This window comes from Lycorma delicatula, chromosome 9 (assembly GCF_047948215.1).
Source record: "Lycorma delicatula isolate Av1 chromosome 9, ASM4794821v1, whole genome shotgun sequence".
Lineage (NCBI taxonomy): Eukaryota > Metazoa > Arthropoda > Insecta > Hemiptera > Fulgoridae > Lycorma > Lycorma delicatula.
In genome coordinates this window covers 108,547,124-108,574,065 of record NC_134463.1, presented here as the reverse complement: position 1 = coordinate 108,574,065, position 26,942 = coordinate 108,547,124, and the positions used below count along the sequence as shown (strand labels likewise).

General features: G+C 30.7%; 1 protein-coding gene across 1 annotated transcript; it reads right to left on the bottom strand.

Moving 5' to 3' along the window:
• Nucleotides 1-417: 417 nt before the first annotated feature.
• LOC142329996 (zinc finger protein 830-like) lies at nucleotides 418-26,942 on the bottom strand. Its single transcript, XM_075374997.1, has 6 exons — nucleotides 26,746-26,942; nucleotides 17,201-17,409; nucleotides 16,435-16,688; nucleotides 15,084-15,253; nucleotides 8,555-8,730; nucleotides 418-5,282 (listed from the first exon to the last, which is right to left on the bottom strand). The coding sequence occupies exons 1-5, from the start codon at nucleotides 26,871-26,873 to the stop codon at nucleotides 8,586-8,588; spliced, it is 906 nt and encodes a 301-aa protein (XP_075231112.1). The 5' UTR covers nucleotides 26,874-26,942; the 3' UTR covers nucleotides 418-5,282; nucleotides 8,555-8,585.

The following is a 26,942-nucleotide window of genomic DNA, read 5'->3' as shown; positions in this document are numbered from 1 at the left end:
AAATAAACTAAATGTGTAATATCTATGTTTGAATATGTACATTATATCTATCCAGACATAAAAGAGGTTTAATGATTATTGTTGTAACATGGTGGTGACATATTGTAAAATTAAAAAGAAATTATGGAAAAAGCACAAGGCATTTGAATTGTAAGTATGAAATGTATAATTTTTGTTATGAAAATATACCAAACCTGGTTTTGAACCCAGGTGAAAAGATGAGATGCTATTCCACCACAGACGATATAACAAAGAGCTGTTAATTCTAGGCATTTGTACCCAGCAATATTCTAATCATGTGTTGGTAATAATTATTCAAAGGAAAAACAATCTTTTACTTATATCAAAGAAAAAAGGCTATACCAATGAAAATTTAAATAAATATGCACATAAAATAAGTCACATGATATGGGTAAAAGAATTTATTTATAAATATGTATTAAATATTCATTTAATACAAAACATATAAAAATAATAATATAATACATTTATAATTAATAATGGTAATAGAATATATTACAATCAATTTTTCACTTTCAATATAATTAAATCAATACAATACATCAGTGCATAGATACACATACTAATGAAATGCACAATAAGAGAATACATCTTATATATAAATCTATTACAGTCTTACAAACTACAATGAATTAATGAAACAATAAAATGGTAAATTAACTAAATGAATTAGACTCATATAAAGATTCATAAAGTTGCGACAATAAAAGAGGTATTTTGACTGTACTATCGATTCTGTGTTATTGCACATGGAGTTTAGGTTAATTGGAAAGTTTATATTTCATTTTGTGGAGTATAACATCTAGTATAACATTTCTAGTTCATGTTCTAGTAGTAATAACATTTTTTACAAATTGTGTGTTTTGACTGTCTGTTCTACCTGTTTGATGTGATAATCTCAATTTTGTTTGTAGGTAGGCTACAAACATATGTTTATATGTAAATATGAATAGGCCTTGTAGTTCATATGAGACCCATCAAGAACTTGTATATTAACTACATGTCTCATGTTTCTATGCAGCAAGATTAAATGAACATAAAAACATTACATATTGAAAGATTGCATTTATTTAGTTAGTTTAGGAACCTAAATATTTAAATTCAATTTTTATAAATAACACGAGTCCAATTAATTTTTTTCATATTTTTTTATCAACACTCATTATGTTATAGATTGATTTTCATTAAAAAAATACAGCATTCTTCAAGATTTACCTTGAAAAACTACACTCTGCATGACTACCACCATAATGCCATGCAGCTTGGGAAAGGTCAAAAGTAATTAGATTATTAGAAATGAAAGAAAATGAAAAAAAAAACATGAAGTAATTAGTTAATATTTCACAGATTAATTAATTATAATTTCTTAATTCATATTTGTAAGGTTTTTGTTGTTGGGTAAAATGTTGTAAAGAAACTTGTTATAACTAAAAATAAATATATACACCACTTACCAACAATTATGTATGTATCATGTCCAAACGCTTTCAGAAAGTATTCCATCATCTGGAACACACTAAGTTATTATGTATGTAATAATAAATAAAACTTCACATATTAATTGTATAAAATTTTTTTTATATATAAAAATTGATCGTCATGTATGTTAAAAATTATGTCAACAAAGTACGCCTTGTTCATATGGTGGTCTCAATTGTTATGTACATAACAACAAGCATAACGCAGCGCGTTCTTCGAATCAGCTGCGTATTGGCCATTTCCGCTCTGTCAGTACTCCTCTTGCGATTCAGTAGCATGCGCTGTGACCCGCGCGTCGATGTGATGAACCGCGCTAAATTAATTAATTTTTTTCATATAGTAATAATTATTTCCTCATCGATAAAAAAGCGTTTTCGAAAGGAAATTTGACAGAGAACACGATAGAAATATTAAAAACTTGATATGGGGGGGGCAATTGTTAAAAATGATTTAAACATTTTAATTGTTTATAACAATTTCAATTTGTAAATAATTTTTTTTTTCAAGTACTTTTGTATTAAAGCTCGTTCTTTTACCTTTAAAATGAAAAAAAAAAAATGAAATCTGTAGCTCAAATAGAACCAGAGTTATGAATTTTTTAAAAATATACTGCAAGCCAAAAATCACCAAATTCTTAAATTTTCAATCCTTTCTATTTTCCAAAAAAATGAAAAGAAAAAAATCCTTGAATAGGTATATCTTTTTTTGTCGTATAGAACACGTAAAAAAGGTTTTAGCTAAATCAAAAATGTGTCGGTCAGAAAGGTGTTCGGTTTGTAAAAGAATGTCCCATATACAAGATATAACAATTGAGACCACCAAAGCGATAACGTTGATGGTACTACGTTGACATAATTTTAACATACATGACAATCAATTGTTATAAATAAAAAAAAAGAAGTTATATAACTAATATGTGAAGTTTTAATAATTATTATATACATAATAACTTAGTGTGTTCCTGATGATGGAAATTACTTTCTGAAAGCGCTTGGATGTGTTGCATATATAATTGATGGTAAGGGGTTTATATATTTATTATAATTCTATATTATACCAACAGGCAATGTTAAACAAAATCAATTGTTGTAACTTGTTTAGTCTGTTTTTTGTGCTTCCTCATTTTTATATAAATATATTTACATTGTATATTTTATAATCAAAAACCAACTTGAATGACCCAAGTACAGAATTGCAAAGTAAATGAAATTACACTTACCTTAGTTTTCTTTTCTTTATTCCAACAGAACTTTCACAGGATCCCGCATCATCAGTTGGATATAAATTATATAAAATTACATATCAAAACACACATTTTTTTTTTTTAGAAAAAATTAAATGATTAAGATCATACATAGAAAACATAAAGTCAATTAAATAAAATAATTACATATATTTAAATATGACATCAATTAAGAATTAAAATTAACTTTAAAAATAAAATTAGCAGATTTATACCATGTAACCTGGCCAGCCACTATTAAATTGCTGAGTGGATTTGAAATTATTTATGAACATTTTGATTATATCTATTTTCATCTAAAAATGCATCTGTTGCTGCTTTTACAATAGTGTCATCTTCATACTATGTCTGAAAGTTGATCAAACTTTTCAAATTTTTGTACTTAACTATAAAAAATTTCTCCAAGATGTCTAAACTTTTTACTATTATTATTTAAATTAAATTTCTTGATTTCCATTATTTCCAAATTTGTCCAAATATCAGATACAGAATGTGTTATTAATAAGGTGGTCAGCAACATTACATAAACCCAATTTACCATTTTTATAATTTCTAATGTGTTCTAAAAATCTAGTTTTAAAAAGACCTATTAGTTTTACATATATATTTTTTTTTAATTATGACACCATATTTATAAATATGTAGTTATTTTATTTAATTGACGTCATATATTTTTGTATATATGATTGTAATTTTAATCTTTTAATTTTAATTTAAACATTTTTATGTTTGATATGTAATTTTATATAAATATATCTTATATACAATTGAAGATGGGGAATCCCATGATAGTGCTTTTGCATCTTTACTTGGGTTGTTCAATTATACATATATATATATATATGTTTTTTGTTGTTTTTTATTATTCATTTGCCTTTTTTAAAAGTTTTTCTGGTTCTTTAATTTTTTTTTTAATTTAAATTAGTAGATTTTATTAATTTTTCTTTTCAAGTTTCTGGTTGTAACACAAGAAAAATTCAATTTTCATATTGCATAGTCTGAAACATCTTTTGCAACTGTTCAGGATGGTGAAGAGTAACCCACCGGGTTGGTCTAGTGGTGAACACGTCTTCCCAAATCAGCTGATTTGGAAAGCCGAGAGTTCTAGCGTTCAAGTCCTAGTAAAGCCAGTTATTTTTACATGGATTTGAATGCTAGATCGTGGATACCGGTGTTCTTTGGTGGTTGGGTGACGGGTGAGCAAAGGTTTGAAGTCCTGCCTTGATAACTGGCAGAGAAAAGAAATGGTTTTTCTTTTTCTACTTATTCTATTCTTTAGATTCATCAGATTCTATTCGTATACTTCACCCATCTACTTCTTTATGAACATGATTATCTGTTTCATTAAATTATTACAAAGCATTACAATTCATAATTAAATAAATAAAAATTTAATCATAAATAACCATATAGTACTGATGTTTTTTCCTTACTTTAAGTTAAATACTTTTCAAGATAGTTTTCTCATTATTAATAACTTCGGTACACTTATTAAAAATTTAATAAATTACTTCCACAGTAAACAGCAGACTGAATTGAATACGATGATCACAATAACAGCACTGTAAAATTTGTAATTAAAATAGAATAATCGAGCATTTACTTCAATATACCATGCTATATCAAAAAGATTTTTTTGTTGAGATTATAAGCTATACTGCTTTGGTCATTAGCCCAGATAGAAATTTAGCCTAGATAAAAATGTCATGCCTAACCAGGATTCGAATCTGGGACTTCCAGATGATGATCTTAACAGATTTGATACAATACAAATTTCTAAACTTACATAAAAAGTGAATTAATTTTACATATGTATTTAAATTATTTTTAACTGAGAAGACTCACAATGCAGTAATAATCTTGAAAGTATAAATTTTTTCTAAGTAAAATACAGTGATACTTATACTGGTTATGCAAATTTAATTTATAGGAATAATATAAAGCCAACTGAAGACCTGTCTACAAATTTAAACAATATTACAGTACTTCAAAACAGAGAAAATATATAGAAGGAACGCAGACAAATACACACCAAATATTCAAACAATTCATAGAATGTCCTCATTAGTTCATTTGGAATGATAACTAAAAAAATATGTAAATACAAAAATGTGAACAAGTGATAAATTCTACTTGTTAATATAATTATTTTCTGTATGACTAGCTTTATAATACACAGAGTCTATATTTTAATAAGTATATATACCTTCTATTTATAAAATATACATTTTTCTTCAATCTTAAATAGATGTCAAATATCTGAAGAATAATATTGAAGCCAAAGACATTTAGTTTAGTCACAATTTCACTGAAGGCTCAATGTAAAACAGATTTTTCTTATTAAGCAGCTAAAAGCATGAAAAACTAGTTGATTTTATATGTAGGATAATAAATCAATAAACTTATAAGCAATTCCTTCATCATATTTTACAAATAGAATTATAAAAAATCCCAACGCTTCAAATTTTATAATACATAATCTTACATTGATGATGTTGATTGTATAATAAATAATATCCCAGAATGTATATACAGATTTCTGAAAAATAAAAAAAAAACACATGACAAAATATAAATAATTATGAAATAATTAAATCAAAATGTAAACATAATATATTAAAAAGAAATACAATACCAAAAGAAAATTAAATTAGTAAAAATTTCCTATGCAAGAAAGAGAGAAATGTAAGAGATCTACAAAATCCAAAATAAAGAGGGTTTCTTACATTTAGACAGATTAATATACCGGTACAACATTAAAATATAACTAAGGTTCATCTCAGGAAACGGTGCAGCATATTTAAAAATGAATTCAGCATGTGTTTTGGGCACAAGTCAAAGGTTACACTGGGAGTAATAACACAGAATTTTTTAATAGATTAGATGCAAATGCTTGTAAAAATTGCATTCAATATGTAATTAAAGAAAAAAAAAATATGGAAAGCGAGCAGACAGTCTGTATGAAAATATTATTGAAGATATAGTGATAAACTTAGGAAACAACAACTTCAGTTCAACAGACATTAGCTGGATGTTGAAGACAGTTGATGGGTGTTACATTGAGGTAACAAATACTTTTTCTGTTTTACCTGATGAAATTTTAATATAGCGGTAAAGTACTTTCTTAAAATTTTTATTTTTCGATACATCATTTTATCACAATTTTATATATTTTTTAATTACAAGTTATTTATACTTCATTTTATATTTTTATTTTAAGTAAACAGAAGTGGTTGTTTTCTCAGATGGATTGTGCTAAATTAAATCAAATCAGAATCATCATATTGTTATGTTTTGGATTGCTGTACTCTTTCATGAAACAAAATATATTCTAAACAGATAGCAAGTGACTATATTTTTATTATAAACTAAAATAACTAACAAAACTGTCTGGAACATAGTTACTATGTGAAGGATAGATTATAAAGTTTATTATCTCAGATCTCAAAGTTTCTCATAAACAAAATTTCAATGAACATCTTGTCTACCAAGGCAGACATCTTGTGCTATTGAGTTCCTTCACAGCTGTCTGAAAAAGACTACAAAAAAAAAATTGAATAGGAGGAGCTCTGATATTTCTCTTGTGATATAAGCATGAGGACTATGAATCTCCAATTCATGATATGGAAACATGGTGTGACAAAACTACTGAAAGTAAACACATACAAATCAAGTGACTTAATTAGGAAACTCCTTCAAAACATAAGGAATAATAATAAATTCATAGACTTATTGTGTTAACAGTTAACTGTTTCAGAATACAAAATAAATGATTGAGTCTGCAGTCAAACAGAACTGTTTTGTTTCAAACAAAGCTCACCTGGCTGCAACAACTAAAGAACTGCTTCAAGAAAAATTAGCTGGAAAATATCTGAGAACCAACAATATAGCCCTGACCTGGACCCCCAATGATTTTCATTTGTTTCCTAAACTAATAAGCCTTTTATGGAGTAATCATTTTGGAAGTAATGTAGGTAAAAATTTCTGTTACTGAATGATTGACAAGCAGCAGCAAATTTCTCCGATAATAGAATAAAAATTACAGAAATCAAATTATTTTTATTTGATAACACTGATAAGGAAGAAAGAAAACCTTTAAAATTTTCAGAAGAATTTATTACAGATAGCAGTTTATTAACAAATTTTTTTTAAACTTAGTAGATTACTTTGCAGAATTATTAATTAATTTTTTCTAGTTATTCAAAGTTAGTTTATTAAATTAAAATAATACATAATGGGTGATACAAAAAGGAATTCACAACTTTAAAAGCATACAAAAATTTAGATATCTTACAGATTTAGTGAGGTCTCTCTCTCTCTCATTTCATAGCTTTGACTCACATACTTCATTAGTACCAAATTCAGCCAACAGAGTTGTCACCAGTGTTTTTTTTTTACCTCCAAACCACCGACAGGTATTGCTTTATAGGATGAGATGAATGATTTGCAGCGTGTGAAAATAATGTCATGCCTGATCAGGATTTTAACCCAGGACCTCCAAATGAAAGGCTGAGACACTACCACTCGCACCACAGAGGCCGTCACCAGTGTTGTTAAAAATGGATATATTTACTGGTGCAGAATGTGCTTTCTGTGTGTTTTGGTTTCATGGTTTGCAGTTAGTAACTGCATTTCAACATAATTTTCAAACAATATGGTAGGGAGCCTTCTAGTAGGCATAAAATTTACTCTTGGCACCAAACCATCGTTGAGACAAATTATTCTATTAAACATACAAAATCACCAGGATGCCCATGTGTCCCTGAAGCTGCTGTGGAACAACTCAGAGAAAGGTTTATACGTAGTCTGATGAAATCAACTCGTAGTGAGTCACAACATATGAGACTGGTATTTCACATATGATTGTTTGGCACATATTATGTAAATGATTGCGCTACAAGCCATGCAAACTAATCATGATTTAACACATTACAGGTGACGATAAAATTGCTCGGTTGCAGTTTTGTGTGGAAATGATGAACAGAATTGCAGACAACAATACATTTTTAGCCAATGTAATTTTTAGTGATGAATCATGTTTCACGTCAGAGGCAAGGTGAACACCCATAACTGCCGAATATGGGGTAGCGAAAATCCTCATGAACTTTGCAGCACATTTGTGATAGCCCTAAGGTCAATGTTTTTTTCTGTACGGCCTATTCTTCTCCCAGCAGGCAACCGCAAATGGTATCGTTTATCTGAACATATTTCAAAATTTTCTAATTCCTCAGTTAGACAATGATGACCAAGATGGACACCATTACTATCAGCAAGACAGGTCACCATCTAGAAGTCAGAGATTTTCTTGATACTCAAATCCCAGATAATTATGATAATCGATACTTGATTAGATGTGTAGATCCAATTGCATGGCCACCTTGCTCCCCAGATTTGACACCGCAAAATTTTTTTTGTGGGGTTCCATTAAAGATCGAGTTTATAAACTACCTTTGCCTGCTGAACTTGTTGAGCTAAGACTTTGAATTAATGCTGAAGCTGCAGATGTAATCCCCGACTTGCTGGCTACAGACTGGAATGAAACCAACTTCAGGTGGATTGTTGCATTAAGAAATGGAAGCCAAATTGAACCAAAGTGAATGTTCGGTGACAAACTTGATGTGTTTTTCTATAAAATTATACCTCAAACAAATCTGTAAATTATCTCAATAAATTTTTACATGCTTCTACATTATGAAGTCGAATTACTCGGTGCTTTAAAATTACATTTATCATTTTAATACATCAAATACTCTTAAGATACTTTATTTCTAGTAATGAAAAATAATAAATAAACATTACATAAAACCTTACCAGCACAAAAAAGAATTTTACAATCATCAAGTCACCTAAATGACCTTTTAGCTCTCCAGTCCAAAAACTCATCAAAATCACCCTCGTCATCACTTGCTGTATCTTGATCCATATCTTCAACACCTTTAGATGTTTCTGCTTGAACTTTTTCTTTCTTAACCTCAAGATCCAGAACTCTAAAATAAAAAAAAAACTTTAATAATTTTGAGCAATTCTATTTGTATAAGGTCATTTAACCAACTGGACTTTAATTTGATTACTCAAATCTGCTCAACTGTTATACAAAGCATAGAAAACATTAAAGAAGTGTATAGATGATTACTTATGACATAATAGCTAGTTCCTTTTCTGTAAACTACTGGATTTACAGGACTGATGTATCTACACTATATATTCTGAAAAATCGTCCATCAATATGTCAGACTTTTGTCACTGTCACAAAAAAAAAATCACTGGGAGATTCATTTTATTTTCTAACCTTTAATAAAAGAAATTAATTTATTCATAAATTATTTGTCAAATTTAAATAGACAGATAGAATTTTACATTTTTTCAAAAAATGACATAAAAGTTGTTTGGGTCTATTACACAAATACATCAAATAAAAAATTAAGAGTGTTAGTACAAATAATTCAGTGACCATTTTCAGAGGTGATAACTTAATTTAACAGAAAAAGTTAAAAATCTCTCATCTGATATCTAGTTTAAAAACATACAATATATTGTTCTGTAATGGTTATGGATGCAGAGATATGAACTATCTTATATAAGTGCAGTAGTGAATCAGGTGATTTTAAAACCATTTAAGAGTAAATTTTATTAATTTTATTTGGTTTTAACAAATATGAACAAAACACAGATGTGAAAGCATTTGCTATTTTTGATTGTACGTCACTGAAAAAAGAAGTTTATCATCCAAAAATGATATCTTGCAGATTACTGCCATTACATCACACACCACAGTCAGTAAGTCTCTTGCTAAAGTACCCATTACCAAGAGACTTACTAACAGGTACTTTAATACCCTTGACATTAATAAAAAGATTGAAGGAGGAAGGTGAGGAATAGACCAACACCTCAAAGTCAAAAATACCAATATCATGACAACTACTGGTAAAAATCAATTTTCTTTTTGGACGAAAAACATTTACATGTTATCATCGCCCAGAAAACAAAGATAAAATATAAAGTCTAACAACAGTATTTAAAAACAAAAACAAAAAAAAGAACTTAAGCTAGGAATTTAAAAACAAAATTAAAACTTTCTAAAACATTAAAAAACAAAGAACACATCAAATTTTAAACTAAAACATTAAACACAAAAACATACAACTACTATCATAGCTAACATACTAAAAAATTAATTAAAACTATTATCAAAGGTAAAAAACTTAAGTAATATTTTTAAAAAACAATTATATATATATATAAATAAAATAAAAATAAAATAAACTTAACAAACTCTGAGAAGAGTGTAAAAAAGCTCCTTCTTGGATAACAAAAAAAAAAATATTTAAAAAGAAATTAATAACACTATTAAAAGGTATCTAACATGCTAATATCTCTAAGAAATAGAAATACCTGGTCCAAAACTACTTTACTGTTGTCCAAGATTCGAGGAATGTTCCTGGGCAATTTAAATTTATGACACAAGGCTGCATAACGCATGCAATCCAAAAGGATGTGGTGCACCGTCATGGGGCAGTTGCATCGTATGCATATTGGTGTATTTACTGCTGACATTAGATAACCAAGAGTAGCTCTCATATGTTCTATCCGCAATCAGCAGAAGACCACTTGGATTTCCGTGGCAATGCAGTTCCTTAACATGCCAGAGTTTGTTATCAACCACAGCCATCCAGTACCCTTGCCACTTTGCTTGAAGAGATTGTTTTATATAATTAATAGAGGCAGAAGCAGCAAAATGAGTGGTGAAAGGAGGTTGATTGCATGCATCTTAAGCAGCAGAATCTGCATGTTCATTACCTGGAATTCCCACATGACTAGGAATCCCAACAGAAACTCACTTGTGTGTTCCGATGGTTCAACTCAGTGATTGCGTTATAGATTTCAGTGACCAAAGGATACAGAGGATAAAAATCTTCTAAAGCTTAGAGTGAACTACTCGAGTCGCTACAAATAAGGACATGGTGGTATTTTGGATTAACGATATTCAATGCCTTATTGATAGCGTACAGTTCAGCAGTAAATAATATAATTATATGTAATATAATTAATGTAATATTAGGTAAACCAAACAAATAGATTCTGCTATTAAGAATAAATGCACATCCAACGGTATCATTCAATCCATCTGTGTACACTATTGCGTCTGGGTTTATTTTGGAGAGAATAAGGTGAAAAATTTGTTGAAAGACGATAGGTGGTGTTTATTGTTTCTTGTATATGAGCAAAAATTGTATAAGAGCAAAAATAAAATTTAAAAGGTTGATTCTCCATGGAGGACATGAACAGGGATACGTTGGAAAAATAGGAGGTATGTCTACGTTTAAAAGCTGTAGTAACTGTCAGATGCATACACCCATAGGTGCAATGAAACGTGGATGGTCTTCATATTTCTGCAAATTAGGATTAACAAAAACTGCAGTTAAAGCCGGATGATTCGGTTGACCTTTAAGACAAGCACAGTAATATGCTAGAAGTTGGTCACGTCTATCCCAAAGTGATGGTTCACTGCACTCAACAAGTATGCTAGTGATAGGGATTGATCTAAAAGCACCAGTAGCTAGACGTAGAAAAGCATGATGTACAGCATCTAACATCTTCAGTGCAGTATCATGCGCTGAAGTGTAGGCAATACAACCACAATCAAAGCAGGAACAAACTAAGGAATAATAAAATCGCAACATACATGATCTATTGGCTCCCCAATTGGTGTTGCTAAAAACTCGCAGCAATTTTGGAACATTTTGTTTTTAGTTCTTTGATGTGTTTGACCCACATAAAATGGTTGTCAAAAATCAAACCTAAAAACTTGATATCAGGAGTGATAGCAATTTTCTCTCCATTGAGAAAAACTTGCGGAGTGGTTGGGTCACACAAGCAAGAAATGACTACACATTCTGTTTTCTCAGGTGAAAATGTGAAGCGAGTCACTGGACCAAGCTTCAAGGCGAGATATTGTAAACAACAAATATAAAACAGGTGGGTGCACACAATCTGTAATACTGTTGATGGTATAGCAAACAAGGTGGCAGTTAATACACTTCCTTGAGGGACTCTATTCTCCAAAGTGACGCTACCTGATAGAGAATCTCCAACACAAACATGGAAAGTTCAATCATTTAAGAAACCTCTGATAAAAGCCAGCATCTTCCCCTTTCCTCCCCATTTATTGAGGGCGTTTAGAATACCATGTCACCAAGCCATGTCGAATGCCCTCCTGATATCGAAGAAGATAGCAACAAAGCACTGGCGTAGCAGGAAAGTGTTTTGAATAGCTGTTTCCAGTGACACTAAATGGTCAATGGATGATCGTCCTTGTCAGAAACCACACTGCTCTGGATATAAAAGGCCATTTATCTCTAAGTACCATGTAAGTCTGCGGTTCATCACCATTTTCTCCATTACTTTGCATAAGACGCTTGTCAAGGAGGTAGGGCGGTAGCTTGAGGGGCTTTCTTTGTCTTTACCAGACTTAAGCACTGGTATGACAGTGGCTTCTGACCAGACCAAAGGGAAAACTTGTGAGGAGAATAAACCATTACAATACAGAATAGGTGTTGTAATGCGGAATTTGGAAGGTGCGAGATCATACTGAGATGAATGTTTTCAGGCCCAAGGGAGATGTCACGTGAGTTTTTAAGAATGTGACAACTCACTGAATGAAAATGTAGCGTTTTCACCGACCAAATCACGAACGTTTAATGGTAATACTTCCATCTGTATTTTGTATCTCTGAAATTCATTACTGTATGATGAGGTGAGTCACCAAATGGAAAGAATCTGCCAAGTTACTTGCCACTGCAGAAGCTGATGTAAGGAGTTCTCCTTCATGAATAAGTCCAAGAATGGATTGTTTTGGCGATCCCACTTCCACACAGCAGGCATGGGAGTAGTGCGTGTAATGGTTCCACATTTCCTCCATGACTTCCTCCTAGTGTCCAAGAATAATTGACGACATACCACTTTACGGTATAAATCTAAGTGTTCATTTGTAGGCCTGTGGTTAAATTTGCGCATTTGTCATCGATTGCTAATAGTGTTTAGGCAATCATCATTCCACCCAAGGAACAGAAAGACGTCTTCTTGGGTTTCCCTATGTTTGTGGGATATATCTGTTAGCATTGTCAAGTATCTGAGAGAGAGAGAGAGTAATATCAGTGAACATAGGGAGGGATCTATGATGTCCTCACTTCAGAAACAACTGTAGCTCACATGCTGAAAGGGAAGAGAGAATGGGAGGCGGTACAGAGCATGGTGGCTAGCATCCTGAAGATGAAGGAGGAACATGGAAGAGAGTGGAGAGAAGACTTCTAGGTGCGGGTAAGCAGCAATGTCCCTAGCGAGTACACTGTGTGTTTCTTCTATTATATATTTTATTTTTGTGTTATATTGTATTGTGAATTCATTGTCTCCATTGTCACTGTGGTTGGTACTCTACGGCGAATCGTGGTCGCCGTGCAAGGCCAGGGAGACAGCCTGGATGCAGAGGACGCTTTGGCTCCTTCATATGCAAGAATGAAGGTCAGTTGGGGTGCTCCGATGATGCATTTGGGACCCTCAGGTGTGAGAGGGGGGACGCGGCGGTTCGCCGACTTCGCGCAAGGCGTAGCCGGCAACCTAGTGTAGGGACAAGAAGGGTAGCCTCTCAGTGGAGGGATGTAGTGGTCGTCCAGAAGGGAGGGCTACTGCATCTTAATAAAACTGAGAGGACCCCGACGGGACGCCAAAGAAAAGGCAAGACAGGGGGGCAGTCGACTGCCACGACACTCCGACATTCCTGCGCATAGCCTAACGGCGGAGGCCGCAGATGTTTTAAAAAAAAAAAAGAAAGGGAGGGGTCTATGATTGACAGTGTACCAGAAGATGAAGACATAAATGTGAACGACCTATCACTCAGAAGACAAAGGTAAAAAAGTCTTGTCTGAATCTGTTTATCATATTACCTCGAGTGGAGCAGAAAGATGAGCCCAGGAAATATCGTGGGCATTGAAGTCTCCTACTATTAACTACGACGATGGAATTTGCATGAAGAGATTTGATATTTCTAGAGCATTGAACTCAGAGTTCGGTAAGAGATACAAATTGCAGATACGCAATTTAAACGGGACTGAGATTTTTACAGCAACAGCAGGAATGAAGGTAGCTAGTTGTAGTCGATACCTCATTCCGCATGAAAACAGAAACAACAGTACTCTTTCTACTATCTACAAGACATTCGTATCTCTCATATGTATAACCTCTAAGTGTTACTGCATCTTGCTGTAATAGATGCGTTTCTTAGAAGCATATTATTACTGGTTCATGTGAGTGCATCAACGCTCACATCTTCAATGGGGGACCAAAGACTTCTAACGTTCCACTGAATAATGCTCATAAAAATAGTTAGATACAAAAATACCGATAAATATATATATGAAAAATTTGGTTGTAGGTGATTCGGTTTTTCTTTTTCAAAATTTTGGTTTAAAAAACTCTGATGCCCTGGGGTCGGGCGGTTTCTCTACCACATCATCCAGTAGACATGGTGTTGGAGGGGCAGATTTAGAAAAATGGAATGTTGTAAACATCCCAGAGCAGGTGGTTGTGTGGGGTCCCTTAACAAGGAGCTTATTGGGTGGCTTACCACCAGCTGTATTTACTCCTGTCCGCAAAGGTAGAACTTTAGGGACAGGAACTTTCTGGGGATCTCACCAGTGTTAACTTCACTAGCTGCAACTACCGACTTCTTATTCATCTTTGTTAACTCAGAGGTAGTTGCAGTAAGTGGAGTAACTTGATCAAATAACATCTGAGCAAGCTCTTTCAGTTCAATGCAGGATCCGCACTGTTGGTAGCCTGCATTTATAGGAGTTTTAATTGATGTTGTACTAGCAATGGATACATCCGGTTTAACAAGGTTTTTGACAGTTAACTATCTTTTTATATACTCTTTGAGCGGCTGGGAAAGAAAGCTTTTGCTCGATACAGATTCTTAGGATTGCCTTCTCTTCTATAAAAGTTGGACAATCTCGAGATCCAAGAGTATTAAAAAGACAACAAAATGTTAGTAAGCAAAATCATTGTTTACATTTACATAAAAAAGTTAAAAATGTAAAATATAATGTCGTTCTTCACAACACTAATAGTCATGTTCCACAAAGCAGAATTTATTTTATTATTATAAAACTGGAGCAGTATAAAATAACCAGCTGGTATTAATAAAAAAGTATTGTATAAGCCGAACACAACATTCTTAGGTGTTAAAGTTCTATTTCAAACATATAATGTTATTAATGCATATACACAAAACGCAATTAAAAAACTGATTTATTTTAATAAAAAACAATTATATATACAATCTAACCTGGACCAGTTTCTTAACTGTTCATCTATTTCATCAATTTGTCGTTCGGCAATTGCTTCTTCCTGATCAACTTCAATAATTTGATCTGAAACAGTATTTTCTTCTTTAATTTCTTTTTGGAATCTTTCCCATTCATCTTGAATTGGATCCTTATATTCAACATTCCTTGCCTAAAAATAAGTTAAATATAAAGTGAATTAATAATACTCGAACATAATAAAAACAAAAAGTTGGTATAAAAAATATATAAATAAAGAGATTACTAATACAATGAGAAAATACTAAAAAAATTAATAACCACAATCCACAAAAAATATTTTTAAATATAACCAACATTTTTTGAAAATACACTATAAAATCGAAAGATGCAATATAGTACATTATTTAAGTTTATGTACATAAACTTAAACATTAGCCTATGTAAAAATATTTAATATAAAAAATAAATAAGGCTAAAATGTAGCTTGCGCTTCAAGTGTGCAAATTCCTAAATAACAATTTTCAGGTCATTGGATTGGCCATAGTTCACAAGTATCACCAGTCACAAACGCAATGGTCACCATGAAGCCCCAATCTTCATGGACATATTCATTCATCAACTTTATAAAGATAACAAATTAACCATTTTTCTGATATTTGCAAATAAGAATTATCATCCACATACTCTTCCAAAACATATGCCCAACATATATTGCAATGTCATTATGAATCATATTATATGTGGAAGATTCCTTCTTTTCAACTTGCACACACAATGTGGATTTCTTTAGCTCATATAACCACATTACTGGTTCATACACTGCGATAAATTACACATCATCAGAAAACAATACTAGTGCACTTGGAAATCATGCTAATTAAGCACAGCAGGCTGCAACACACTGTTCCATGTCTCCAACTGATAATTAATTCACAAAAGTTGATCAAAATGATTTCATATTAAAGTCTTTTTAATATGATCATGTATTGTGACTGCAGTGTAATACATTCAGCTGCTCATTTACAACTAGATGTAACTGGAGGATTACAAATGGATTTAATTGGCGACATGTTAATTACGGGGAAGAGTACAGGGACTCCTCAGATATATTGCGTATGATTACAACCGGCAATAATTAATTTAGAAATCAGATCAAGTTAAGGATTAAAACTGTAGAAGAAGGCAAAAGTAGTAGAAGACAAGAGCAAATAAAAATGGCTAATTCAAAACGTAAACATAACAAACACTTTCAGCAAAGAATATAAAGAAATAATGAACATAAAACCACTGCACTAAAAATAAAATCATATTAAACTAAATTAAATTTATAGAAGATAAATAACATATCAAAAATAGTACAAAATAACTCACCTTAGCATCCAAAACAGGATCATCAAAAAATCCCTCTGGAATATCAGAATTTCCTTTTGGTTTATCTTCTTCCATTTCTTCTGTTTCATCACGTTCATCATTATTGTTGACCTCTACAATTTCATTAATACTTGATTGTAGTCGTTCTAAAGGAATCACAGTTTCATTACTGATTTTGACATTATTCACTGTAGTAGATGGTGAATCAAAAAATCCTTCTGGTAATTCAGGTTTTGGTGCATTCTTTAAAATACCTGTAAAAACACAATAAAATCAATGATAGTGTAGTACATTACTGATTTAATGTACAGTATATGTAAACAGATTAACATAAAATACTTCTTTATCAATATGTAAAGTAAGCAAGGCAGAAAGATTTAATTACTTGATAACATATTACTACATTTATTACATGATTAATGAAAAGTTTAGACTATTTCTTTTATGCAATCAAGTTCTGTAATCTCAATTCAATGACATATTATTATTACTAATTAATACCCACATTATACTAAATAAATATTTAATATCTTGTGGGTAAAGGATATTCTGAATGGCAAATTACTGCATTAAATATATATATAAGGTAGTGTTTTCATCAGTTTAAGAAATAGTTTTTTACACAAATACTTGACAAGGAATAGCTTGTAATTTATTTGATATGACATAGCTCTTTTTTTGTCTTTTACATTACCTAATTCAAAGGATTTGATAAAGTGAATGAATTAAAAATACGCAAACAGCTAAAAAATAATTATTAACATACCTTTAATTTTTTTTGGTGGAGTAGGCACTAATGTTTCATCTGGAAGACTTCTTTTTGTAGAAATATTTGGTACAACTTGTGCTGATGGTACTCCACCCTGTTTTATGGTTAGTAAATTTTCTTTGTGCTGTTTTCCATTTATGTGAACTTTCCATATTTTTTCACTGCGAACTATACTATTACATACTACGCACATTAACTGACCATCACTTCGATACATAATGAAGAGTTAAGAAAAAAACATTAAAATTTTTTCATGCATATAAAATTAGAAAAATAAAAATGTCTATAACATTTAAAAAATTTTAAACTAATCAAACAACCCATTTTACTGTCTAAATTCAAATAAATAATAATAAATGTTGTCTATTAAAGCGAGAATTTGTTCTACATGCATTTAAAATTGTGTATGACGATGAATATAAAAAAAACCATTAATAAATGCAGAGGAAACAAAATAGAAAAAAGAAAGGGGTGATGATGATAAAGCTATTAACTATTCATCCCCAAAAACAGAAAAAATAAATACAACAGGCACTAGGAAAACTTCGCAATATGATGAAACGGATCATAACAGGTGGTTGCAAATTAGTTCCCAACCTTCACTATGCCACTTTAGTCACTGTCTCAGTGTCATTTACTTTTTAGCTGTGTTAGTGAAAAGAGTGATGTCATAGTCAAAAACTAAATACTGGGTAATTTTGAAATATTGATCAATATTTAGAGGAAATGACTGCTGTGCTTAAAAAAGGATTATCCTTATTATACAACAATATTTAGATTGTCAGAGAATTTGAACGAGGAAATTTTGGCCTTGAGAATGCTCCAAAGTCAGGTTGACCATCTTCGTTTGTGATTCGGGGCAAAATTGTTGCAGTACAAAAAAATGCTTGAGAAAGACAGGCATGTAACCTTCCACCAAATAGAGGTGTTCTTGGAAATAAATGCACCAGCAGTTCATGTTATTCTACAAGATCTTGCAAGTAAGAAAGGTTTGTAATCTTAGGGTACCATATTACTTGATTGGGGATCAGATAGCATGTCATCATGGCAGTTTCTGGTCTGATTGCAGTTTCATGGTGCCATGAACTGCTGAAAAAGTCTGAAATGGGGAAAATAGGAAGTGGTATACCAAGGAATCCATGTCTAAAGTTGTTGAAGTTTTCAAGAAGCTATGCCCAAACTGAAGGATGGCTACATGGTTTCTTCACCACAATAATGCTCCAGTGCACCTTTGCAAGTTTGTTCTGAGTATTTAGCCAGCACTGGAAGAAAGCTATTAGAGGCATCCTCTCTACAGCCCTGATCTTGCTCCATGTGACTTGGTGCTGTGCCCCCAGATGAATAGACTGAAAGGGAGGCATTTTACGAGTAAGCCTTCTAAGAGAACGATGAGTGTTTCTCAATTTCTGACAAAACATGGTAGGATTTCTTTGAAGACCAGTTTTGAGGGATGGAAATGTGAATAATGGGTGGTAGAAATTATTTGAAAAATTATCAGAAAGAAAATAAAAATAGAGTCATACTGCAAAACTTTTCAAGTACCCTTTATATAATTGATGAAAAAAATAACTAACACATAAAGAATTAGTTAAGAATATTAACAAACCTAATCTAAAGCAGGTAGAAAAGTAATGATTTAATATGAATTTAATAAGGAAAAAATTAAAAAAAATTATATTTCAAAAGTCAATTTAACAGATTAAACATTTTTTAGATTTGGCCTTGCTCAGCTTAACACTGATTGCATAGTGCCAATATTGCAACACTGCCAATTCTGCATAGTAGTTTAAATTTGAGCTGTAATGCCACACACATTGTTAATGTACACAAAAAGAGAATATAATGAATTAATACTCAGAAGGAAACTAGAAAGCATATTAATGCATTTTCAGACAACATGACAAATCTATGTATCAGCAACTGTTTACATTAGTCTCAAGCAATTTTGTCCTAAATTGGAGAAGAGGATGATCAGTTTTATTTAGCTTCTTTTACTAGCTTATTGTCAATAAGTATATTTTTTAACAAAAAGGTTTCAGCAGTTAAATTTTTGATTAATGGTATCTGAAATAATGGTTGAGTAAACATGATTTAACTTTCAACTTAAATGAAAGTTTTCAGAGCTTGTAAAAATATGAATTTGTATGAGATACAAATATAGGGGTAAGTTCATAGGGATGAATTAGAAAACTTACATGTTTTTTTAAAAAAGAATATTTGAACTTCCTGTAATTTTTCATAATTATATTTCACATTTAGAAACCACACCTGATCTTATGCAATTTCAACCATTAAAGGTTGATTTTAAATATATCCTAAACATACTCAATACGGAGGAGGAAGGAAGCCAAGGAAGATTGATCACTATGTTGTTATTAACAGAAGTATTGGCTGGTCAGGATTTGGTTGGACATAATGGATAAGTATGGGTTAGAAATTGTTTTCAATCTAGGTGCTTATGGATTTTTATGACATTCTGAAAAACTTGAGAGGGAATGAAAAAATTACAAAGTACTGAAATGTTATTATTTGTAAATTATTGAATTAAAGTATAAATTGTTTGGACAAATTTTCCAATACAAATATATTTAAATATGTACTAAAAAAGTAAAAATAATTTCACTTTTATATCAAATCAAGAATATTAATGTTTATGATACAACTCCTTATTTAATTAAATTCAAATAATATTTTATATTGATAATGAAATCTTTTCTATTCATGGTAGTGAATGTAGCTTGTGAACATTTAATAATTACATCTCTCAGCTACATTTAATTATAATAAATATTGAATGAATTTATTAGCAAAACTCTTTTACATTTTATATCACGAATAATAAAAGCGTGGGACACCCTTATTATATTCAATAATCATTTCACTGATAATTTGCTTTATAATTATCAATATTACAATTTGTAATATTTACAGATTTAATAAAATCATATAAAAAAGTGAGATTATCATGGAGGATAAGAGTTAATAAAGCTCAGTTTGATCAGCTGTTATCTCAAATTGAATATAAATTTAGGTTATTCTTCATATAAAGCAGATAAAAATAAAAGGGCTTTATGAGTAATTTTCCTAGTAAAGAATGGTTGCTGTTCTATGAATTAAATAATAGATCATGGTGCAATAGTGGAGAAGAGAAAGATGTTGCTCATTTAAAGGATAGGAACACTGTTCTCTCTGAATGTATGAGGATATTCTTTAGGAAAATAATTTTAATGGATTAAGAAATTTTATTCATTTTACAGATAAAAACTGCATTATTTTAGTAAAATATACCGGACAACCATGGTCATGCCAGATGTGTGGAAGTTATTATTTTCTTTGTTACAATAATTATTATTTATTTTATGAATAATAATTTTATTTAAGTATTATAATTCTTTATGTAATTACAAATGCACATTTATTATTCAGATTCACATTTGTCATTCCTTTATTTCTCATTATTTCCAATTTTCTAACTATTCACCTTCAGCATTCATTAATATAAAGGGAAAAGTGTCATTCTGTTTGGTGTAGTAATTTACATTGTAAAAGATATAGTGTTGATGTGGCTCCACATTATGTGGTTTAGGTTGGAAATATTTGAATTTAAACAGAATTAATTATAGCTGAACTTTCATTTCTAAGACAAGCAACTTTCATTAAATAAAGCAAAAGAAGGGTAAATGGATTTCCTTTTTTGAAAAGTTTTTGTGCATGATAGTGGAGATGAAAATTAATTTTTAATGAAAAACTGATACTTCTAAACTTTTAGGCTGGCAAATATAATCCTCAGAAGAAAAATAAAACAAAACAAACCACACATTGTACACAAACTAGAGTACGATCCACTATTACAATGTTTTTCAGCCTCGGAGTCACAAATTAGCCTATAACTTTATACATAAACAATAATGAAATCATTTTATGAGAAAAAAAATCAGTTACTATAAACATTATACTTGCATTTATAAGTACACATGTAAAGAAAATAAATTAATGAAATGGTAGCGTTTGCTGAAGCAAAGCTTCTTAACGCAGGCTTTGGGATGGGGAGTCAACTAAGAAAAATGAGCATCACATGCTGATTACAGTACTATGCCTACCTCGTGCTGTATAAAGTCATGCATGGTACCTGGTAAGTGCGCACTCTCTCTCACTTATACACAGCTCATGCGTATATGCACATGTCTCTCACACCCACAGTCTATGCTACAGAGTGATGCAATACAGCTGACCATATAATTTAGAAAACAGGTGCTTCAACTTATAATAACCTCTTAATTTATGTTTGACTTATAAAAAAATTATTATCAATAAGCAACAATGTTTTTTATCAATTAGTGACAGTGGCAGTGGTTATTAATATATTATTAACTATGGTATATAATATTGCATAAGAAGCTTCGCTTCCATAGTTTATCTGTGCACCGACACAGTCGTTTAGTTTTTTTTTTTATTTAAAAGTTTCTCCATACATGGATCTATGTTAGAAACACACAAAAGCAAATTGTATTCTAGCAAAAAAAAAAACAAAGCGACAACTAAGAATAAGGTTTTTAGCGCAACCATAGAGAAAATTTCTTTTCACAGAGGTAAAATGTGGTGAAAGAGATTAATATTTTCAATACTTCTATGATAAATATCCATATTCACTTCGACAAGCAAGCCAAAATGTATCTAAATCTTCAGATGTGAATTGTAGTTGTAATGTTTCATCGACGGACATTTCAATGAGCTGGTTGTGAATCTCAATTTGTAACTAACATCATTTTTATCTTCCAGGAAATATTCCGCCAACTGAATTTTTAGGTCGTGCAAATGAATCTTCATACTAACCAAACTGTGGTGAATAATAGTATCTTCTTCATCAAAACTTTTCAATATAATCGAAAGTAAGAGGAATTATATCAAAACTTTTGCTTTGAAGGCGAATAATCCAGATATAAAGCTTCTTATGAAAACATGAACTTTGTTTGTCATTAATAAAATGTTTTGATCACATTCTTATAAATTCACATTCAACCGCTGTTTAAATGCAAAAATAAATCAGCTAAGTAAGTCAACAGCAACATATACTCATTATTCTGTAAGAAAATTCAGAATGGCATTTGTTTATCCTGGAAAAATATTTATTCATCTTGCAATTCCAATAACCGGGTTAATACTTTCCTCTGCAATAACCATCTGACTTCTGTACGGAAAAGAGATCTTTTCTTTTCGGCTATCTCATTGCATAGTTTAGCAGACAGCCTACTCTGTAACGGTCGACTTTTCACAAAATTAACCATTTTTACAGCTTTATAAATAACTTGTTTGAGATTTTTTGGCATATTTTTTGTGGCAAGAGCATGTCTGTGAAGGCAGCAGAGTGTCCATTCAGCCCTTGGTGTAGGACAATTTTTTCAGAAACCCTTTGTTCTTTCCTGTTATCGCCTTTGCAACATCACTACATACTGTAATACATTTTGTCCAATTATGTTATAGTTTTTAATAGCTTCATTAAAAACATCAAAAAGATATCCTGTTGCATGACCAGGTATTGATTTGCATAACAACATATTTTCTTTGATTGATCGGTCCCTACTGCATTCACAAAACATAAGAAATGTTTGCCAATCTGTTGATTCATCACACTGAATCAAAAAATTCACTTGAACTCAAATGCTGATTTGTCTGATCACAAACATTTCATTGATTCACCTTGATACTGTGCTGTTAGTAAGTGGAGTTTTTTAATATTTTTTGCTTCTTTCATGCTTATTAAAAAACTAACCATATCATTTGCAGCAGGCAATATGAGGTCGTCTCTGATTGTATGGGAGTTTTGACATCTTAGTTACTCTTAATGCTACGATATATGATGCTTCAAGTGTACTTTTATCAGTATGGCTTGATTTACAAATTGAAGCAGGTTGATTTCACAAATTATGTAATTTTCTTTTGAAAAATTGCAAGGGTTTGCTTTTTTGAAACCGTCATTTAGTTTCCAGATGTTGAATTAATTTTGATGGCTTTATGCTTTCATTGTAGATGACTTGAAAGTAAACAACATATTTGAGGCTTTCTATCCAAAGAGGTAAAAACCATAATTTAAATAATTGTTACTGTACAATCTTGTTCTTTTACCTATTGATTTACTGGATTTAGATGGTTCACTTCTTTTTTTTCACAAATTTATCATTTTGCATAAGAATCTAATTAAAAAAAAAACAGTTGCACCATTTGACTACACACTAAAATACCAAAACCTCAATTATTATTTTCACTGAAACTGCATTTTTAAAAACTTAAATAAAGGTACCAAATGCACACTTTGCATTTAAAACTAAACTGATGTTCTGCAATTCCTAATGCCTCTTTTACACTGCTGACAGCATGATGTGTTTAAACATATCATACACATGTTCGAATGTGATGTTCTCACAGCAATTACGCAAGCAGACTAAATTACAAGGAGCATATACACATTAAGTTAGAACCTGTAAGTTGGTCATGTTTGAACACTTCATTCATACCAGTTACTATGTATGCAGCTAAACAGTTTTAACTAATTTCACTGGGTAAGCTACGGGGAGGTCGCAAAATATTCATTATATATATTTTTTTACTTTTTGAGAGTCGTGAAGCTAAAAAGGTTGAGAATCACTGCCCTAATATATATAAACTAAACTGCTACCATGGCAAAATGTTCTACTTTAAATAAGTAGACAGCTTCAAACAAGAATATAATGAACAGATAAGAATAAAGGTAAAACAAACCACCACGACTAACAAACAGGAATAAATTATAAATTAAATAACATTAATACCTTTACATTCTATACACAAACAAAACAGAACCACATCTTAACAAACTTGAACAAAATGAAGTTTTTTAACAAGGTGCAAAATAACACAATTTTTTTAAATAAACTTTGTTCAGTTTTTCATTAAAAGTAATGTCATATATATATATATATATATATTTTTTTTAATAAGCACAATCCGTAACATGAAATATATACAAAACCATAGAGTAATTCAAAGAAGATCTTACAGCCATGAACCCATAAATAAGTTTTTCAGAATATTACAGAATAGATTAAGATGTCATTTTATACCAAAAAAATCAAGTTTTTCATAAAACACTAATTTTTTTATTCAATATAAAAGCCATTCATTGGTAACACGGTTGTAAATCCTGAAATCAACTTTTCAATCATGGTTCAGCAAATTCAGAAAGATATCTGCAAAAGTGTTTTTATTTTTTGGATTCAACAAGGTTAAAAAATAATGGAACAAACAATTAAACTTTTTCATGAAATGCTACAAAAAAAATTATTGGTATCAAATCCAAGAAATGAATATGCATGCAATTTGGACAGTTTGATAAATTAACTAACCAGGGAAATGGTTATTGAGAAAATTCCAGACTTCTGCAGGTAGCACAATGATGCATTCTTTAGCTGGAGATTAAAGTGTTTTTCTTAGTCAACTGGATTCAACTGTGTAATGAGAAAATTTTCTAGCATATTCAAAAACATTGAAATTGTCACTAAAAAATTTAACTTGGCTGAGAAAACAAAAGACGTCAAGAATTATCATGAATAAGCTCCAGATTCATGAGCCTTTTTGGCTGCCTTAATCTAATTGCTGAAGGATTTCACCTTACCATTCTCATGTAATGTTAAATCACCACTAAAAATTAAATTTTCAAAGAATGACTTACTTCCCCTCAACCTTATTTAACATTTCTACACAGAGTTCACAATTAATCCTACTATCAGCATCAATAATTCCTTGCACAATCTTCAATGGTTTCAAATTCAAAAATGTACATAACAGATGCCAAACATTCATTTGTGAAATCCCTGTTTCACGACAAGTATGGTTCATAGTGTTATGAGGATAATGAAAATGCCCTTGATAAAGGAATTTTTACTACAGCAAAACACACAATAATTCAAAACTTGATAAGTTTTGCTAAAAATGACAGTGCAACTGATTCAATTTAAAAACATTAAGAGTATTTTTACACAACTTCCTTCCTACTAAGACAAAAATAGATTTTTCAGCATTTTAATTCAGATAAAAAATCATTGCACGAAGAAAGTGACAAATATGAACTCTTTAAAACAGGGTATAAGATCCAAATAACTATAACAGTGATGATAGAACAAATAAATAATAATCTGAAGGGGCAGCTCTAATTTATTAATGCTAATTTAGTACTTATTCACTATACAGGCACAACTTCATGATTTTTCAAAGTAATGAACAAATTTACTTAATCACTACATATTTACACTATCTTACACTACTATATAACTGGATACAAGCTAGGAGATTCCTTAAATTTATACGTTTACCAAGCAAATGCCTACTAAATACAAAACTGCATAACTTAAAAGTTATCTATGCAGGTAACATCATGTAACATCACAAAAAAATATTTTAAATTAGAATACTACAAAAGGCACTTACTTTGATTAATAACATCCTCATAAACCAATAATCATAAAATAATAGTATTAAAAGCTATTATAAGCTTAAAAGAATTAATAGCTAATAATTAAATCATGTAGATAAATACCCAAATTATTCTAAGTATACATACTAAATAACATTATTTAAATACTTGTAATATCACTTGCAACCTAAAAAAAACTCAATACAGCACCAGTATAATATACCTTTATTTTTCCATCAACTAAATTTAACAATGCAGTATAACAAAGCACATTTATAAACTACAAGGTTTAAGTACCTGGGAAAGTATAATTTATGAGCAATAAAGATTAGAACAGAATTATAAACATATGAGATATAATTCTAAAATTAATACTTTAATAATAAAAAAATAACAACTATGTATTTTCTAACAATAAATATAATTAAAAAGTCCAATTTTAAAAATTTACTAACTTGCCATACCTGAAACTACACAACACTTAATAGTGTTGATAGTTTATAGTTGCAGTTGATAGAATATTATATCAAATGAAACTATTCATAGACCAAAGTGTTTTACACCAGTTCAATAAATTTGGTAGACTAATATCCTTTAGATACATTAACATGAACAGTTAAATGTACATAGGCAAAAGCAGTGAGAAATTTAAATTACCATTTCTACTAGAACTATTTTTCTATCAAATACACTAGATCTTTCATTACTTTTTGATTTACAAATATTGATTACAAAGTTTTCCAACATGGTAGACAAATTATTAAATAGTAAATGCTAAATATTTTAACTTAGTTTTTATTACACAACATACTTTTCAATAGCCTTCAACATATTTACAAGCATCATTCCACAACTACCAAAGGGGTAAGTGTTGAGGTTTAACCTACAACTTGCTAAAACTTCTGCAATTTGTTAAAAAAACAGACTCTTAACTAACCTGTAAAAGGTTTAAAACAGCTGACCTCAAATGAAATTACGCAACAACTATTTTGCTGGAAAGACGTAACAAAAAAACTAATACTAAATTATCAAGTATTTTAAACATACAATCTCTGAATAAGATCATACGTTTAAAATATTAACAAATAAAAATAACAAAGGATATTTTGCAAGCGGTGAATCGACTTTCGTCTCATTTAACAATAACTTCTTTTTTTGTTCTGACATAAACCGTCGCAGATCATTTTGTGTTAATTTTGTTTTGCCGTTAGAAACAGAAGACATACTTGCTTCACCTGCAGTTTACATAACCTCAAAATCACTTGCTAAACAATGCAGTGACAATGTAGCTTC